The sequence below is a fragment of the Hakea prostrata genome, chromosome 7 (assembly GCF_041222555.1).
Source record: "Hakea prostrata isolate BN-2017 chromosome 7, UWA_Hpros_2, whole genome shotgun sequence".
NCBI classification, from domain to species: domain Eukaryota; kingdom Viridiplantae; phylum Streptophyta; class Magnoliopsida; order Proteales; family Proteaceae; genus Hakea; species Hakea prostrata.
Genome location: NC_142606.1, coordinates 18631562 through 18650170, shown reverse-complemented (window position 1 = coordinate 18650170; position 18609 = coordinate 18631562). Strand labels below are relative to the sequence as shown.

The window sequence follows — 18609 nt, the reverse complement described above, 5'->3', positions numbered from 1 at the left end:
ATTCTCCTGTAAGTGACCCCACAAACTGGTAGAGACCAAATACCGATTTGCTTCTAACTTTTTTCCATGGTTCAATAGGCCCAGAGCGGATAACAAAACCAGACCTCGATCAGACCAGTTCAGAGTTTTTTGTTTTGTTTTGGACCAAAAGCAAAAGAAAATTTTGAATCCGAGCCAGCATAAGGCACCTCAACTACATCTTCAATAAGAGGCATTGATCATTCATCTAGCACGATATCAGATGTTAGGTCCAACCACTTAGTATCCTCCATGGTCTAACCAATTACAAGGTTCCGATGACCCGTTGTTATTTCGCTAATTGGGAAAATAGATATTGCCCTTGAATTTTTTGGCATTATCTAAAAAAGAAGAAGGAAGGAGAATGAAGAAAACAACCACCTTGTAAGTTATATATATATCACACAGAAAGTCACTGCTGCACATTACCTGTTGAATAATTTATTCCCATTAATCCAACAAGCATGAAGCATCAACTTCAGCTAATAGTATTGAGTACTTGAGTAGATAACATGAATTCATCCTAACAACGCATGATTGAATGATTCAATAACAGTCAAAATTTGACATTTAATAGTCCAATGTTGCCTTGGTTGACATGGCAAAAACAATGTACAGAAAAATTACAGCAAACAAAGTAGTTGGTAACAAAGCTTCCACTCTTAGTATACTTTTCTAGTCCTCTTTCCAATTCCTGAGACCTAAACATACTTTTACAATAAACAGCACCGGCTGACTTGGCAAGATGTAACATCAATCCTTTCTCTGGCAGTAAATAAATAGACTGTTTATGTGAGAAGCAAACAATTGCAGACTGGATAGAGGACCTCGTAACTTCAGTTGTGTGCCAAGAACTGCCAGAAAATGTATGAATAGTAAAGACTTCCTGATTATTGGAACTATGGCGACCAATGCAAAAGGGTGTCAAATGTGATCTCTCATCCTGATCTTTAGTCTCCACAAGTGCTCCAATAAATGAGCCAACCTACGAAAAGCTTACACCACTGGGGAAAGAGTAACATATGTCAGCTAACCTGCTCCCCAATCAAGTCAAGACCAACTACAAGGAATGTGATCCCTTGAAACAACAGAAAGTAGAAGTGAATCCCCTGGGCCGATAACAAACTTCTCAAAGATGCAGTTAATAAAATAAATGCAAGGGCAAGTTCCTTCCTGTACAAACGATTCTTCTTATTCTTGCCAGCTTTCTTTGTCAACTCTAATTTGTTCAGTTCTGAGAGGCCTGAATCCGAAGAGGCCCTGTGGAATGTATTAATTTCTACCTGAGGATCAGATTCCTTTTCAGCGAAGGCAATTAAATCTGCTTCTGATGATCTTCCCAACTTCTTAGTAACTATCCATTCATAGGAACTTCCCAATTTGAAGAGTCCCGATATCATGGCATTGAACTTTGTGACAGACATTGTGTTCTCAAATAGAAGGTAAGGAACAATAAATGGGAAAGACTTTGGTGCTGGAAGAATGCTCAAGATGGACATGATTCCAGGCACATAACACACTACCCAAGCTGGTAGCTGAGCTTCTGGCAGGAACATTGTCAAGGGGAGAATAATGCAGAAGAGCGTGAAGGAATAAAATGGCAAAATCAGCTTGCGCAGGAGGAAGAAAAGCAATATTAAGTTGGCTTTCTTTGCCAAACTAATCTGGAAGAATAAGGAAGACACAATCAGTCACAGTACTAATAACAACTGAAATTTTACAAGAGACACGGAATCTACATAAAAGGTAACCACCCACCCAAAAAAAACAAAATAAAAACACATGCACATTTTAAAAGAGGAAAATAATATATTAAGGAAAAGGAAAGCCAGATAACATCATCCACAAGAATCAAACATCAGGACAAAACCATTCACTATGGCTATGGTTAGATGCCAAAAAAGGCAAATAAAAAACATAAAATGAAAGTCATGATCGTGCAATGCTTGATTTATGTGTCGTCTCTCAAATACAAAAATCTTCAACTTTTTTTTTTTTGTTTTCTTCTCTTGAAATCCAAACAAAGCCTAGGAGAGGAGAACTAAACCACTGACCATGTTAGAACAAACACCCCCCCCCCAAAAAAAAAAAATCTGGAATATATATATATAGGTTCACCAGGTTCTACCACTTTCCAACCTTCTTTGAACTTTTCTTCTCTTATGATTTTTGCCACTTTGTTTAGTTTAGTGATTGATATCAAAGAGAGTCTCAGTCTTATATATATATATATATATATATATATATATATATATATATATATATATATATATATATATATATATATATATATATATATATATATATATATATATATATATATATATCCTAGAAGAGGTAAAAGGGAGGATTTCTATTATACATCTAGCCATCTTGTGACAACAGCTTTAATTTGAAACTGCAAGAATTTGCAACAGCCAGATAATAAATGTTCTAAAACAGTTCTACATTCAAGGAAAGTCAATGAAAACAATAAAAATTTTCATTCAACGAGATGTTGGTGTTCAAATTGTGAAGGTAGAGTCATGAAATAGAAAATAATCAGATAATAAAATAAAAACTACTCTATTTGTTTGATAATTATAAGATTTATCAATGATAAGGTGTGAGGGACAGGGGAGAGAGACTGTAAAAAGATGAATCATCTCTCAAGAAATTTAACCTTTTTAGTTTTCATTAAATCAGGGGAAGCATGTTTTTCCAACCGTTAGTAATTTTATTCTAGGAAGCATGACCGAGACATCAGTCTCTTGCTATGGAAATTCCATTTTTTTAACCACTGTTCTGATGCAAAGAATGACGTCACCATCACTTGAAAAAATTCAAAACAAGAAGAAGCCTCCTCACCTTTGAGCGAAGGATATCGAAGAAACATAACCGAAACAACTGCATTGGACCAGAATGCCAGCGGTGCTGCTGTTTCTTGTATGCCTCATAAGACTCTGGGAGTTCACAAAGGCTCTGCATGCAAAAGGAACATCATCAGAATTTTGCAATTACGATCCAAATTTTTTGAATAAGAGAATGACAGTATACTAATCCAACAAACCTTAACATCATTCAGATATATAAACTTCCATCCACAAAGATGAGCACGGACGGCAATATCCATGTCCTCCACAGTTGTTCTTTCCATCCAACCACCACATTCTTCAAGAGCTTTAATCCTCCATACCCCAGCAGTTCCGTTGAAACCAAAAAAGTTGATAAATATACCATTAACCTGCTGCTCAACCTCAAAGTGGAAGGTTAAATTTATGTTCTGAAGCCGCGTAAGTAAGTTCTCGTCCTTGTTCACAAATGCCCATCTTGTCTGCACTAATGCTAGATCATCGTTCCCCTTCATAGAGAGAAAAGATCAATTTAAAATCAGTAAGGACAACAAATCAACTAATTAGTCTCTTTAAAGATCACTTCTTATAAAATGAAACACTGCTTGAAACTTATCAAAAAAGGGGCAAAATTGCTGGTAACACCCAACATGGCTGACATAACTGAGCACCAGTGATCAAAATCTAAGTTAATAAGCCTGGGAAAGATGAAAACAGGAAAAGGATAAGATGGTCTTCCCATCTGGAAGTGGAAGAGAGGTCGGAGTTATACCACCCATCAAGGAGGACACATTTGTTTTCCACATAGTACAAGAACAAAGAGGACATGGATTTGTACAAATTATTGTAAGAACAGTTTCAGAAAATTTCAAGTGGAGTGAAGAAGAAACTGGAAGAATGATACAACAGGGAAAAAAATGTTATTATTCCCAGTGAATGCAACACCAAAAACTTTTTTTCTCGGGGATAGATAGATAAAGAAAATAAGAAAGATCGTCAGACCCCTTACTGATTCAAAGGAAAGTATATATGGTCAAACATAACAATGACCTGGACATGTGGTGATGTCATGATGTCTGATACATGGTTAAACATAAATCACTGGCATTTTCTTCCTTGTTGGGATGATGACTTCTTCAACAGGATTTTTCTCCTGGATACCAATTATTTTGGCTGTGACATGTTTCCATTCCCTGTCATAGGTCAACTATTGTATCCTCCATTTCATCAGTTGGGAAAGGTGAAAGCATACTCAGTTACATCCTCTTTTTTTGTTTTATTTTCTATTTATTGAGAAAAAGGGACAACTAGACTCAATGACCAAACATGGTTAATGTGGACAAATGCCCTTATATGAACTCACTATTTGAATATAAAAAATACATCAAAGATTGTTCTAGATTGTGTATCTATAGGCTTGAACCTGAAAGAAGAGTTGTTTTAGCAGTTGGACAGTCCAGTTGGATGTATGATATATTGCACTTTGTAATAGATTTATACACCAGCAATCAACAAAATATAACTTAAAGAAGCAAGGAGAAGAGAATAAGGAATGAAAATGAAAAATGTAGTAAAGACAAGCAAGCAACAGAATGGAGAATTGATAGTATGTGTATATATATATATATATAGAACACTTGACACAATTACAGATATGCCCTTAAAATAAAAATGCCCACGAATAAACGCTAAAAAAATATTGGAGTGGACAAGTATAACCCAGCAGAAAACAAGTATATTACCAAATGAATAAATTCTTGATATAATCGTATCACAGCCCAAAGTCAGCACTGAGTTCTTTCTTGATCAAGCTGGACCTCAGTTTTGGCCCCTTTATTAGACAATTATGATAGTTCTTTACTGGAAAAAGGAACAACGTGGGCTGGTATTTATGGTCCAGGTCCAGCTAGACAAAATGTATCAGTTTAGCTCCAGATTTCTTGTTTCAAGACAGGGTCTCTACTTTTAATTGTATATTAAAAGCATTGATCTAATTCTAGAAACACTTTCTGAATTGCACCAGATGATAAATCTGTGGGTAGAAAAAACCATACAGAATATAAACCAACCTTAAAATGGGGAACAGTTTTCTTCAAGAAATCTGGTCCTGGTTGAAAATCAGCATCAAAGATCGCCACAAACTCATAGTCCTTTACATAGTCACAGCTCATTGCAGATTTGAGGTTCCCAGCCTTGTAGCCGGTACGGATAAGACGGTGTCTATACACAATTCGTACACCCTTCTGTTGCCACTTCTGTACTTCAGCCTTGATAAGATGTTGACAATCCAGATCATCAGAGTCATCTAGAACTTGTATGAGCATTCTGGCCCTAGGCCAGTCCTGTATACAGAGTGCTGCAATTGATTGTTGATAACACTGTTGTAATGCAAATGGGAATAAGCCATTAGTCTTCAGTATATAAGTTGTTCAGACAAGCAAAAAAAGAGCGGTTGAAAGACAAATGCATCCCTGAACAATAAGCAATCTGGTGTGAAGCAGATAAGCTCAAGTATGCATAGATAAGGCTTTGCCAGGCAAAATGAGACTGCAGTTACAACAAACATTTGACACTGCCCCCACCCCCCATGCTCTTGCTTGTTAGATGTATGCAGCACTTGTGATCAATCTTGTCCACAGAATACAATTTGACAGAAGCATAGATAAGAATTCTGAACTAGACTAACTTTAGCAATTAATGTGTTTACTTGCCAATTGTCAAATCATTACCCAGTAAGCCAGATTGAGAATCAGATACATGAACAGAGTCCTTGAGTAGTCAGCACATAAATGCCAATTAAGGATGTTTAATTCTTAGATGGTCTTCACAGGCTCAAAGATTCAAATAAGAAAAGGGAACACCCCAAATCACATATTTTTCTTTGACTAGTACAGAAATCCTCAAACCAGAAAGTGTAGTTGTTTAAATAAATACATGAGGTAACTTGGTTTGAACAAATGCACATTGACCTTAAGATGGCCGTCAATAACTGCACACGTTGGCTACCCATTAAGGCTATGATAACTAAGATTGTCTAGGTGATGTAGCTTCTATTAAATTTTAGTATACTTGGAAACATTGATGAACTATAAGCTTTCACATACTTGAGTTTTATAAACCAAATCAGGTAATAAACCTAAACAGTTTTAAGATCCCCAAAGTTTAGGTTGCTACTTCAGGTATATGCAACAACTAGAAAAAGATTAACGAAATACCTTCCTAAATTTTCATGTAAAGAACAAAACAGTTTGTACACAAACTTTTTGATTAGTAAAGAGACAGCAGGGAAATGGCTGAACTACTGAAACATGGTAAATTTGATACTAGCAAGGAAGTTTCAGCTATCCTAATCAACAATTACTCAAGAAAACAAGAGCAGCTTCAGACCAGAGTACTGATCCTATTTTCATGGAGTAAGTCTGTGTGCAAGAAAATGAAATAGAGATCATCAAAATGCAGAGTCCCATAGAATCCAGCAAGACTTGGAAGCATTCAAGTAAATATATATTATTTTTGATGAAAAGTCTATCAGGGCATAATTATTAACTCAAGAGTCCCGCTTGAGTCATCTTCGGCAGTTGACCAATCCACAAAACATGAATCCATAAAGGAGACCTAAAATTAGCTAAAATAGAAGTCATCGAGCAGAAATGTAATGTAAAATTGTAAATGCAGACAAACTAGAAACAGATGAGTCCAGAAAAGAGCATCAGGGAGCAGAGACCTACATCTTCTTACCTCCCTCTCGTTGCACATCGGGATCTGTAGTAACACCATTGGATAATCCTCGGCATTTTCATTCTCAATGTCTCCAGAATATTCCATCAATGGAATAGGTTTCATCCTACGCAACTTGATCCAGATACAGCCAAGCACCAAAACGATCCGATCCACCGACTGGATCAAGAACAAAACAATACAAACATTGGCCAAACTCTGCAACGGCGGAGCCAGATAATTGAGTCTTATGTCGAGCCAAGTAGCATAAACAAGCTCAACCAAGTCCATTGCTTTAGACATTGCAGGAGGACTGAAATGCCATCCTTTAAAGTAAGCAACAAGTTCAAAGAGCAGCAACAAGATAACAAGACCCAAGAACACCTTAATAACCCTATAAAGCCGAGATTGAGTCCTCGAAGGCGAAGACGAAGCGATTCTCCGATTAGCCGTTCTGATAAGAGAGACGAATCCATTGGTAACCCAGATGAGAGCATTGAAAGCTTGCTGAAACTTGAGAAGATAAACCCAGGAGAGCTGACGAGCATTCCGACTCCGATCTTTCTCAACAGCACTGTCCGGACCCACGATTGCGCTGCCGATCTCGACCGTAGTAGACAAATTAGGGTTTTCAGATTTGTTAGAGAACAACAGTTGATCCCTCTCTCTCTCCTTATTCCACCATTCCTGAAAATCGTAATTGGGAGGTGGAGACATGGGCAAATCGAAGCGATTCAAGCTCTCTAGCTCTCTCTCTCTTCTTCTTTTTTTCTCCCTCTCTCTAGATCTCAGTGAAGAAGCATTTGAGTCTTTTATCTGAGTGGGGCTTTGATGGAAGCTGGTGAAGGAAGGATTCGGTGTCGCTAAATGTAGAAACAGCCGACCAATTTTAGCGGGGATCTCTCACGTTAGTAGGTGTTTTTTCAAAAATTGGTAAAAGGAAAGCGATGATTAATGCCTTAATTATGAGAGAGAAAAAGGGTTAGATTTTAAAGTCTTAATAGCTCATTTTGGATTTTGAGATTTACTTACTTAATTAATTCTCATTTAAAGCAAAAGAATGCTTAAATTAGCAGAGCAGCAAAAACCAAAAACCTAAAAGGTAATTTTAGCAAACCGGTTTTGGTTTCAGTACCCTCTAGTCCTCTACTTCCTTTCTGTTATCTCCCTGGCTTTCCTCATAGTCATAGTTTAGACTTTTAGAAACTTTTATTACAGACTTTAGAGAGGAAAGAGGAAATAACTTGACTGTCCATTCTAACAAAGTCTGAGCTGCAATTTTCCATGTGGGTCCTACACACTCTGGCCTTTTGTTCGTCTTACGCAATTTTTTAATTCATCGGATTGCACAATTGGCAATGACCATCATCTCTTAGTAAAGAGGTTATGAGTTTGATTTTCATTATATATGTAAAAGTAATTCTAAAATTATAGTTTTTTTTTTTTGGTAATCAAAGAGGGGACGGAGTAGCCGCGACCTGACCTAACGCCCCATGTTACGCAATGTTCGGATTTTTTAATCGAGTGTGACCTACGCATGCATTAGTCATGTGCACTACCAGTGCAAGCACTGACACTGTCAACGGAGCACCTCCGAAGGCCTAGTATTATCCACAGAAGCCAATAGCACCTATGCCTAGACTAAATAGCACTGGCACCGTCAAAAGAACCCCTCCCGAGGCCTCGTATTGTCCACAGAAGCCGGCAGCGCCTATGTCCAGGCCAAGTAGCACCATCAACGGAATCCCCAGAAGCCTAGTATTGTCCACAAAAGCCGATAGCACCCATGCCCAGACCAAAGAGCATACAATTGTCCAATACAAGAAACAAAGGTTTACCAAACTACTTGATCAGTGTGAGCTTGGGACCACTACCACCATTCTGAAAATATAGTCAAGATGTCCAAAATAGCAATCTGAATAAAAATGGTTAGGTTTAGGATCTAGGGTTGGATCAATAAGTCTCGATTTGAACCTTCTTTTAACCTCTTATATGATTATGATGTGTTGATTATTACCCTAAAACTAAGATGCTTGCTTAGTTTTAATACAATGAGAGAAGAGTGGATTATTAACTGTTTAGGAGATGATTATGGCGGAAAATTATAGTTTAGGGGATAGATAGATCTAACCATTCAACATGAAGAGAAGATGTTGACTTGATCTCTTACCAGATGCAGTTTTAAGTTGACTTTTCAAGATTTTTAAAATTGACTCGATTTGACGGTGATCGGTGATTCGGTGATTCTGAGTGGGTTGTGGGTCCGGAGTTTGTAAAATAATAATAAGGAATTAGGCGAACGTGATGACAAATGCATGGCTGGATGTCCAGCTCGCCTCCAGCTTGGGGACAGTTTTATTTATGGATGTCAAACCATGAAAAATAAATCTTACCGTAATCACATTGGTTTGTATAATCCGATTCATAATCATTGTTTTCAATCGGAAAAGGAAAAGGAAAAGAGAAACAAAAGAAATCACCCCACTCAAAATTGGTACATCTTTGTAACCTATCATTATTATTATTTTTTTTTTATAGTGATAATGATAAATAAACTTTGAACCGGTTTGACCATTGTCGGGTCGATGACTCAAGTCGGGACTAATTCGGAGGTTGAACCATCAAGTAATGTGAAGAAGAAGGAACCCAATAGTTAGGGAAAAAATCTGTGTTCCTGTCTTGCCACACAAGAAATTATAATCAACTCCGAAAGATGTAAAAAATCCTACGATCGGACGGCCACCGTGAAAGAGTATGGACAAATTTAACGGTCGAGAATAACAGGTAAATCCTATATAAACTGAACGTTCACACACATGATAGGTATTAGAATCATTTCCCTCCATTAACGTTATTCAATTAAACTTTACAATTAACCAAAGCTCTACGGTGATTCATTGGTAACTTAATCGTCGAAGGTGGCTTCCCGATTGCCGAGTCAACCCACGTCTAACCTTGTTTTGCAAGTAAGCATTAAGGAATCCGAGGGCTAAACAGTTTTTGGACGCATCAGATAGAAATCATCATTTCATATTAGTATTCTACATTTATCAAACATATTTTATAACGTGGTAGAACCATAGAAATACTACGTCCAATCAAACATTCGACTATGATTCAACCCTAAATTTCAGATCCATCTAGACTTACTTGGGGTCATGGGCTCGAGGAGGGAAAATGTGTGATAGTGACGGACGTTCGAATCCATAACTCCTTTGATTTATCGTCTCTACATAGAAGGTTATCATCACTGTGCTAGAAACACATCCACTTTTCCTTTCCTCTTACCGTGCCAACTAAGCAAAGCCTTAAAACTTTTCTAGGTTGTGTTAATTGTTATACACCACCATTTTTCCTAGTTACGGTACTCTAAATTGGTACATTTATTTTCACAAAATCAGATAATTATTGATTTATATGAGAAAATTTCAAATCATGGTACAGTTTTTTATTAGTTAGTTGTTGTAGAGCTGCACCAAACTCTAAAGTTATTTCTTCGCTGTCTTTTTAATTAAATTTATTTGCTTTGTATGTCGATTGTTTGATAGCAATTTCATTAGGATTTTAACGAACTAATAACAAAAGTAACATGTTTTTGTTCGTACCAAAATTGTACAGTACTAAATACCGTGTTTAAACCGTCTTACCACACCAATTTAATTATGAAATCGTAGCAAACCATTTTTATAAATACCGAAATTATACTGTACAAATTTGGTACAATATGGTTTTGAATTTTGGTATTCAAAGTTGGAACCGTACCAAATTACTGAAACCATGCCGATTGACACTTTTACCCAATAAAAAAAAAATGAAACGCCTACTTACAACAAATTCTATTTCTCAACATGACAAATTGATTTTTTATTATTTAGTCCAAATTCATGCACAAGAATCAGAAATAATGTTATAATTGTAACGTGTTAGCAATTAAAATTACAAGAACAAGCAGATCTTCTAAAATTGCCTTTCCACTCCTTCTGCTTGTTTTTTCGTTACAACGTGCAATGGCCTTTTTTTCCGGAATATATTAAACTAACATAGATCTAACCAACCCCCACCGCTTGATTTATTCCAATCTAACACACATTAGATTGACAACGCAACCTCAGGTGAGAAAACCCTTAGAACATTAAAAAAAAAGAAAAACCCATCTTCTAACTCTGATATTAATAATGGTCCATGGAAATTGAAAAGTGGGAGTCATTAATTAATTTTTAATAACTTAAACTAAAAAACAATATATATTAGATTAATTAACAAAGTTTAATGTACAGTTATATGCTAATCCCAAGATTAGAGATTAATGGGTCAACGTGGAAACATCAGCCATGTTGGGGACTAGAGTTTTTTCTTCAAGATCTATCTTAATTAGTTAATAAAATTAGTTATTTTTTAATTAGATAATTAATCTCCTTTCAAATTTTAATTAATTTTTTATTCTTTATAAATGACATACTAACATGGGCACATTTGCCATGTGACATTGACATCTAGAAAATAAAAATGGTAGTAGGTGGGATTGGTCAGTGATCATGTGCTTTCTCTTGTGAATCGTGGTTGGTGTTTATGTTGTTAGAAATTAGGCCTAAAATTTTTATAAAAAAAATAATAATTAGGTCCAAAATTATTCATTTTAGTGAATTACTTCTAATAATTTTCTTTGTTTTTTTTGGCTTATGAATTAATTCTTAATTAACTATAATGATCATCAGAATCAATTAGTGACATATTCCAGAATCATATTATTGAAAGTTAGGTGAAGAGGTGGGTTTTTGTTTCTCTTCTCTAATTCTGTGAATCTTCAAGATCAGGATTGTTTTTTTATTATTTAATTCAATTGTCTTTACTCATAATTGAATGGAAAGAAAGGCAGGCTTTGACTCTAATGCTTGTATGCTAGATCTGGGTCTAAATAAAAAGATAAAATGATTTTTTTTTCTTTTTTTTAAAGATTTTCAATTAATGCTCAATAATTATAAAAAGAAGTCCAAATATTATATTCTAGGAGGTAGAAAAGTGTGCTTTTTTCACATTATTTTATCAAACGCTTAGAAATGACTTCGTCTTTGAGCATTTATAGTCCACTCATCAATGTTTAAAGGTAGGGTTCTCTCTTAAATGCATGGTAGAGAAGTGTGATGAAAGCATAATTCTCGAGTCTGGATCAGTTCCCCCGACGGTTTCTGACCACACAAAGCAGTGGGGCCCACGGTAAAAACACTTTTTGCAAAAACACAAAAAAAAAAATTAAATTTTACCCATGGACCCCACGTTTTGTGTAGTCACGAACCCGACGGGGTGAGGATCCAGATTCATAATTCTCTGCCCTGACAAATTCCAACTCGATAGAAAGTGGCCACACTTGAAATTTCAATTTGCAATTTGTATGATGTGATCTTTCTGTGAATTTAATTAGTTGATTCAAACATGCTCTAGGGTTGGGATAGAACCTAACTAAACATATGTGACATGTCCAAATGGGATTTGCCTTTCTAGCAGATTCCACGTGCTAGTTTTTATTTGAACACCTCACATGCATATTTAATCTGTTAGGCTGCGTTTGTTTGCAAATGTGGGGTGGAGAAAAAAAACATGTGGGTCCCATGTGTAGTGGAGTGAAGGAGAAAGAAATGAAAAGGTTTTGTGAAAAAATGATAATAGTGGGTCCCACTTTTTACTTTTCCACAAAGTTCCACCAAATTTGTAGGATTTTGAAAATGCTTGAAGTGGAAAAATTGGATTGGCGCATCACCAGACAAGTTTTCTTGCCCACCACCCCAAGCAACCAAACAATTTACGCTTTTTAAATTCAAAGGGAAAGTAAGAAAAATATGATATTTTCAAGAATTTTTCCCACCCTACCTTTATTCAGTAAACAAACGCAGAGAATCTTAATTTTTACACATATGACTCTATGGTTTTTGCATCATGAATGGAGAATTCTGAATTTCATAGTTTTCTTATTTGTAAGTGTTTATAGGTGTATTTAGAATTTGACACTTCTTAAATGATTGCTCTTGGTATAATTAAAAATAAATAAATAGAGGTATACAAGGGTTTTCAATGAATTTGCATTTTAAACAAATTTTGTGAGAATATGAATCAAAACATGGATTGGTAATGGCACATCAGGCGAGAAGTCTAGGTCATATAATTAGAAACAAGCCTAGAAAGTAAAAAACCCAAACTTAATTTGCATCCCTTTATGTATAGGAATATTACATATAAGAACAAAAGAATATTTGGAGTCGACCACATTGGTTGATTTGTATATGATTCTTTTACATTCTTAATTGTAATTAAAATACATATTAATACCCACTACCACCTCAACCCTGGAAAAAAATGATATTTTTTGGACCTTTTCATACTTAAATATGTGTTCAACAACTTTGTAATTGAATAAGCAATTTATTGTCAAAGTGCAAGATCGGGAAGAAAAAAAAATCCTCTGTTGTGCACAACAGTGTCCTTTCTATACTAAATAACAGGCTAAGATTTAAAGTTTTATTTCAAATTTGAAAAGTCCAAAATAGCCTTGTAGTTTCTTTGCTTTTTCAGCCAATTATTTAGCATATATGTGCACTACTAGCAGAGGATGTTTTCAGGGGCAAGATCTTTAGGAAGGATGTTTTCGCATGCAAGATCTTCGTAATGGAATAATTTTCAAGAGGATCTACCCAATCCTGAACGGGTGTTGAATTACATAAACCTTTGGTGTCAAGAATTACAATTAAAACCGCATGGGCACCCAAGCATTATTCGTATCATAGCTATACAAATAGAAAATTGTGAGGTTCTTTTTTACACAATTCAAACAATAGTGTCCAGTACAACTCACAATGTTATTTTGTGCAGGAACAGTACAACACTTAACTAAGGAGGTGGGATACTGCTGGGGATTAACTCACCAAGGTAATGTAATCTACTGCTAGAGTGGTAAATACGCGGGTATGTCATTTACTGCGGCAATGACCAAAGGATTAGCAACCAGATTGAGATTGGCTTTACACTACATACTTCGGATCGACCTAATCTTGACAAACTGGAAGCGAATCAAGGAGCTTTTACCCATTTCTCACAATTCCTGACCATTGGAAGCAATCCATGATCTTCTCTTTTTAGCATCCAAGATAGATGAAATCCCTATAGAAACTTTTGGAAAGCACGAGTTCGTGACGGTATCTAGTAATTTAGCTGTATCAGTATTAGGGGGACGGGAACCAAGGGTATGGAACAATCTACATAGCATTATGAATTTGTAATTTTTTTGGTTTTTGTATTAAAAAAAAAATCTTCATCAAACTAGATAGCTTTGTATGAAATTATAAATAATTCTGCATAATGAAAATTAATAATTTTGAATAGTCACTTCTTTAACAAACGAGATAACTAAACACCATTTCAAATTTTTTTGGATAACGATGCGAACATTCGTGGAATCCTTACCATTTGTATCCCCTACTGCAAGTTTCAAGATTTCTAACAACATTGGATAATTCCATCATTATGATATATTTGAAAATTAAAGTTTAATCTTTACTAAATTTACATTTTTTATGTAAAGTTTTAAATTTTGAATATTTAAATTATTAAATATACTATTTTCTAACAAGCTTTAATATTATGGTAAATATCACTTACCTCCCCTCTTAGCTGGACAAATAGCACTTACACCCCCTCTTAGTTGGATAATATCACTTACCTCCCCTCTTACCTAGCAAATATATCAAACACCTCCCCTCTGTTAACTTTATAGGTAAATTTAACTTTTGCCATTAAATATTTTTCTAAAATCCCAAACTACCCTTGACTTAAAATATGTTTTTATTTTAAACCATAAATTGCCGTAATCACCCCTAAAAGTTAAAATACTAAATTACCTCAATTAAAATAATTATGAAAAATCAAAACTAAAATCCAAATTATCTTTAGTTATTAAAAGCCCGACATGCCCTTTTTAAACAAAAAAATTATCAAACTATTAAAAAAACCCAAAATAGTAGGACGTGTTTAATTTTATAAAGATACCTTTTCTTTTTTAATTGCATTTTTTATTTATTTGAGAGTAGTACGTGTTTTTTTAATTGTTTGATAAAAATAAAAATAAAAAAGGGCATGTTGGGCTTTTAATAATTAAAGATAATTTGGGTTTTAGTTTTGGTTTTAATAATTATTTTAATTGAGGGTAATTTAGTATTTTAACTTTTAGGGTGATTATGGTAATTTAGGGTTTAAAATAAAAAATATTTTAGTCAAGGGTAGTTTGGGATTTTAGAAAAATATTTAACGGCAAAAGTTAAATTTAACCGATAAAATTAACAGAGGGGAGGTGTTTGATATACTTGCTAGGTAAGAGGGGAGGTAAGTGATATTATCCAACTAAGAGGGGGTGTAAGTGCTATTTGTCCAGCTAAGAGGGGAGGTAAGTGATATTCACCCTTAATATTATTATTTTCATTTGTATGTATTGTAGGATGGATAAAAGTTGACAAACAAATGCAATAGTGAACAATCATAAAAACAAGGTGGGTTCAAGTTTAGGTAGGTAATGAGGTGAGTCTGAGCTTACATGAAGCCCATGTTGAGCTCCCACTGGGCCTAATCTGGGCTTTTCAGCCCGCTGGCCACAACGGCCTGGAAGGTACGGAATTTTATCAAGTAGACCATCATTTCCTTTTGGATGAAGGACACATGTCCATCAATCACATCCAAAAGTCCAGATTAAATTAAAATAAAAAAATTTATATCTTCTACATATTACCTCAACCTTTAGATGTGATTGATGCACATATGTCATTCATTAGAGGGAAATGGATGATCCATTTCTGACACATTCATCCACGCAACAAACATATGTTATCTTTATATAAAATTTATCTCCTTTAATTACAACATAGTCAAAACAAGTTGTACATTTTTGTGCTGTAACAAAGTACGTTAGGATCTCATATATCCATTAAAAGGATGGATTTACTTAGTCAAATTTTACATAATACAAGGTGATCTGGTATATCAGAGGAAATTATCACTACACTCTGAAGACCCCAAGCTATCTCCCTCTCTCTCTCTCTCTCTCTCTCTCTCTCTCTCTCTCTCTCTCTCTCTCTCTGCATCCCAATTTCTCTCTCTTTTTGGCTTTCTGGAATTTTCTCCCCCTTTCAACTCGTGGCCGGCTCTGTATATTCAAATCTGCCTCTATCTTCACATAAAGGTTTGAAACCTGCAAAGTCTAGGGAAGACTTAAAATTGCCTTCTTCACTTTTTAGGCAAACTTTTGTAGCTCCCAAACCCTCTTGTTCGATCTTCAAGCTGAGTCAGCCAGTTGATCTTTAGGAGAGAGCCTAAAGCAGAATGATTGTAAGATTACCATTTCTCTAAAACACAGAAAGGAAATAAGCAGTAATTGACTTACTTAATCTTGATTCCAGTTTTCTTTTTCAGGGCATTTGGAACCTGACCTTCGAGGTGGTTGTTTTGCAGAAATCTGTTCAGACAATGAGGTAATTAGCAAGTAATTAAATGAGTGTAAGCTCAAGAGTGAATGAATAATGGAAACAACTTACAGCTCCTGAAGATTGTCAAGTTCCCCCAGTGATTGAGGAATCTGCCCGTCCAACTTATTGTTGTCCAAACGTCTTCAATTCATTTAATCACAAAATAAAATAGAGTCAACTTGATTAATGAGAAAGAATCTAAACAAGAGGAGAGTTTGATAAACCATATTTGTTTACATTTTGCCTATCACGGTGTCACTAACATGTCATGTTAGGTTACTCTTCCTTCAAGAACTGTCATTAGTGAGGAAATATACTTACAGAGAAACCAACTTATGCAATGGGCTCAAGTCTGGAATATCACCAGTGAATTTGTTTCCTCCAAGCCAACTGTAGTTGCATTATCAAAACCAACTTTCAAATTGAACATAAAGATTAATTGGGAAATTTATCTAACAGATGATGATTCATGTATGTGATTGGTTAATTACATGTGGGTAAGCCCAGTTAAGTTGGCCAAGCATGGCGGCAGCGATCCAGAGAGGCCGGCGTCTGTGAGATTCCTAAATCATCATCACCATTATCATCATCAATGGTATAGTCTGGTAACAGAAATTATAAGCTACTCAAGAAATATTGATGCCACAAGGGAAGCTTTATATCTAATTAAGCATTAATCTCATCTCTAAGGTAACTCACAGTGTGATGACTCGGGCTCGTTTTCCTTTGGAACATGTAACCCCAGTCCATGAGTTTTCTCGAGGCAAGCAAGGATCTCCATGCCAATCATTAGGTGGGTTGTTAATGTTTTTTGCAAATTTTTCCATTGACCTCACTGCAAGAAGCAAATTAATTACATAACTAGGAAGATTGATCACTCTTAAAAGAGAGAAAGAAATGAGAGATTAATCAAGTTAAATCTAATAGTTTTAAGTCATGAAGTATTATTACCATCTCTAGTGACTGTCTTTCCAGGAAGAGGCATCAGTTGAAATATCTCGCCAGCACTAATAATGGGACCAACCGGCATGTCAGGTCCAGGAGTCAAGGTGATCTCTGTGATCCCTGAAAGAGGCCAATTTGGGGCAGCGACAGTGACGCCACCTGCCGTTACATTGAGCTTCTTGTAGAAATTTTTACCATTTATAGAAACATCAAAGATTCTCCAACTGAATGGGCTTGGGGTTCTGTTATCCTGGAAGTAAAGGGCAATGTAGTAGTTGGTTCTGGGTAGTGACACATTTGCTGGCCACTGCACCTTGAGTGTCTTGCCTCGGCTCGTTGTGATAGCATTCAGAAAGACCTTCACTGGTGGAACATTCCAAAACTTTGTTGTACTTACATTCGAGTGACAAAACACAACCGGTTCTTCATATCGTGTAAATGGATGCCAGATCCTGTTGTATTGATCATCTGGAAAGCTAGTTCCAAAATTTAACTATTCATTCTCTCTAATATCATCAAAATCAACTACAAACACAGATTGTTCTTCTTAATTTAGAAGTAATCCATACTCGAGAGTATTGCAATACTCTTTGAGACAATTAAGCAAACACATAGAACGGAGACAGAGAGAGACGAGGATTATGTACCTAATAATGTCTCCATCGTATCCAAAGGAGTTACGAGCAACGGTACTGAGCGCATAGTTGTTGAAATCTGTAGAATTATACATGGAATCTTCAAGTTTTCTCAATTCAAGTGCGGAGATAAAAGGGCTTGACACAGTGTGCTCGTTCCTTGCAAGACAAACGTTCAATGTCTTTCCAGTAGCAGCCACAATGATCTCATAGTATGAACTGAGGCCCTGTTTGAAATCCTCTGTTGTATTAACAACGCTCCATTCCATACCTTCAATGATCTGATCAAACACAGGAGGCTCCTTTTTACCATCGAAACCTCCGTAGTAATACGTCGTTCGAACCAGATATTTTGCTCCTTTGGTCACAGGAATCACGTAGCAATGCTTCTTTTCAGATTCGTTAGGGAAGAACCTCAGTGTAGTCAAAACTGGCATCAAATCCGGCTGGTCCAGGGTGGTTTTGTTACCGCCGGAGACAAAACCTTCGTCTGTGATCCATCTGAAACTACCCACATTGGCTTCCTTCGATGAGCCACAATTGAGGTAAAAACCTGCAATTTTTTTATTTTTTATTTTTATTTCAATGTCTCAGATGATCAGAAATTGCGAGATCAAGAACAAGACCTGGTTTTTATTACCTTTTGGAGCTAGAGCTGGAGCCGGAGCTGGAGCTGGAGCTGCAAGGGCGTGAATGTGGCATAGGGGGATGCTGACAAGCCATAAGAGAAATATGCAGAGACACATTGCTCTGAGGGAGGGGATGAAAGATCAGAGAGAGAGAAAACCATGAAATCGTTGCATTAGTTTTGGTTTTAATTAAGATGAGAGAGAAGGAGACCTCAGAGGGGAGAGAACGGTCTCTTATGTATGACACGTGGATTGCAGTGCTTGAAGATAGAATCTAATGAATATCATTTGACCAGGTCAACTAACTCTATAAGGAAACATGTGCTGCTTGGTT

The 18609-nt window shown here is 35.9% G+C and overlaps 2 protein-coding genes across 3 annotated transcripts; both read right to left on the bottom strand.

Moving 5' to 3' along the window:
• Positions 1-190: 190 nt before the first annotated feature.
• On the bottom strand, positions 191-7657 carry LOC149010287 (putative xyloglucan glycosyltransferase 6). Its single transcript, XM_089163777.1, has 5 exons — positions 6588-7657; positions 4919-5227; positions 3068-3358; positions 2866-2979; positions 191-1682 (listed from the first exon to the last, which is right to left on the bottom strand). The coding sequence occupies exons 1-5, from the start codon at positions 7281-7283 to the stop codon at positions 1044-1046; spliced, it is 2049 nt and encodes a 682-aa protein (XP_089019903.1). The 5' UTR covers positions 7284-7657; the 3' UTR covers positions 191-1043.
• A 7801-nt stretch (positions 7658-15458) lies between these two features.
• On the bottom strand, positions 15459-18452 carry LOC149010286 (Leucine-rich repeat (LRR) family protein). 2 transcript variants are annotated; one of them, XM_089163775.1, is made up of 9 exons: positions 18287-18452; positions 17659-18199; positions 17018-17487; positions 16766-16901; positions 16558-16629; positions 16388-16456; positions 16136-16207; positions 15985-16056; positions 15459-15913 (listed from the first exon to the last, which is right to left on the bottom strand). In XM_089163775.1, the coding sequence occupies exons 1-9, from the start codon at positions 18390-18392 to the stop codon at positions 15877-15879; spliced, it is 1575 nt and encodes a 524-aa protein (XP_089019901.1). In that variant the 5' UTR covers positions 18393-18452; the 3' UTR covers positions 15459-15876. The 2 variants fall into 2 exon arrangements, with proteins under 2 accessions (XP_089019901.1, XP_089019902.1); XM_089163776.1 differs by lacking the exons at positions 15459-15913; positions 15985-16056; positions 16136-16207; positions 16388-16456 and having other exon boundaries at positions 16583-16668.
• Positions 18453-18609: the final 157 nt, after the last annotated feature.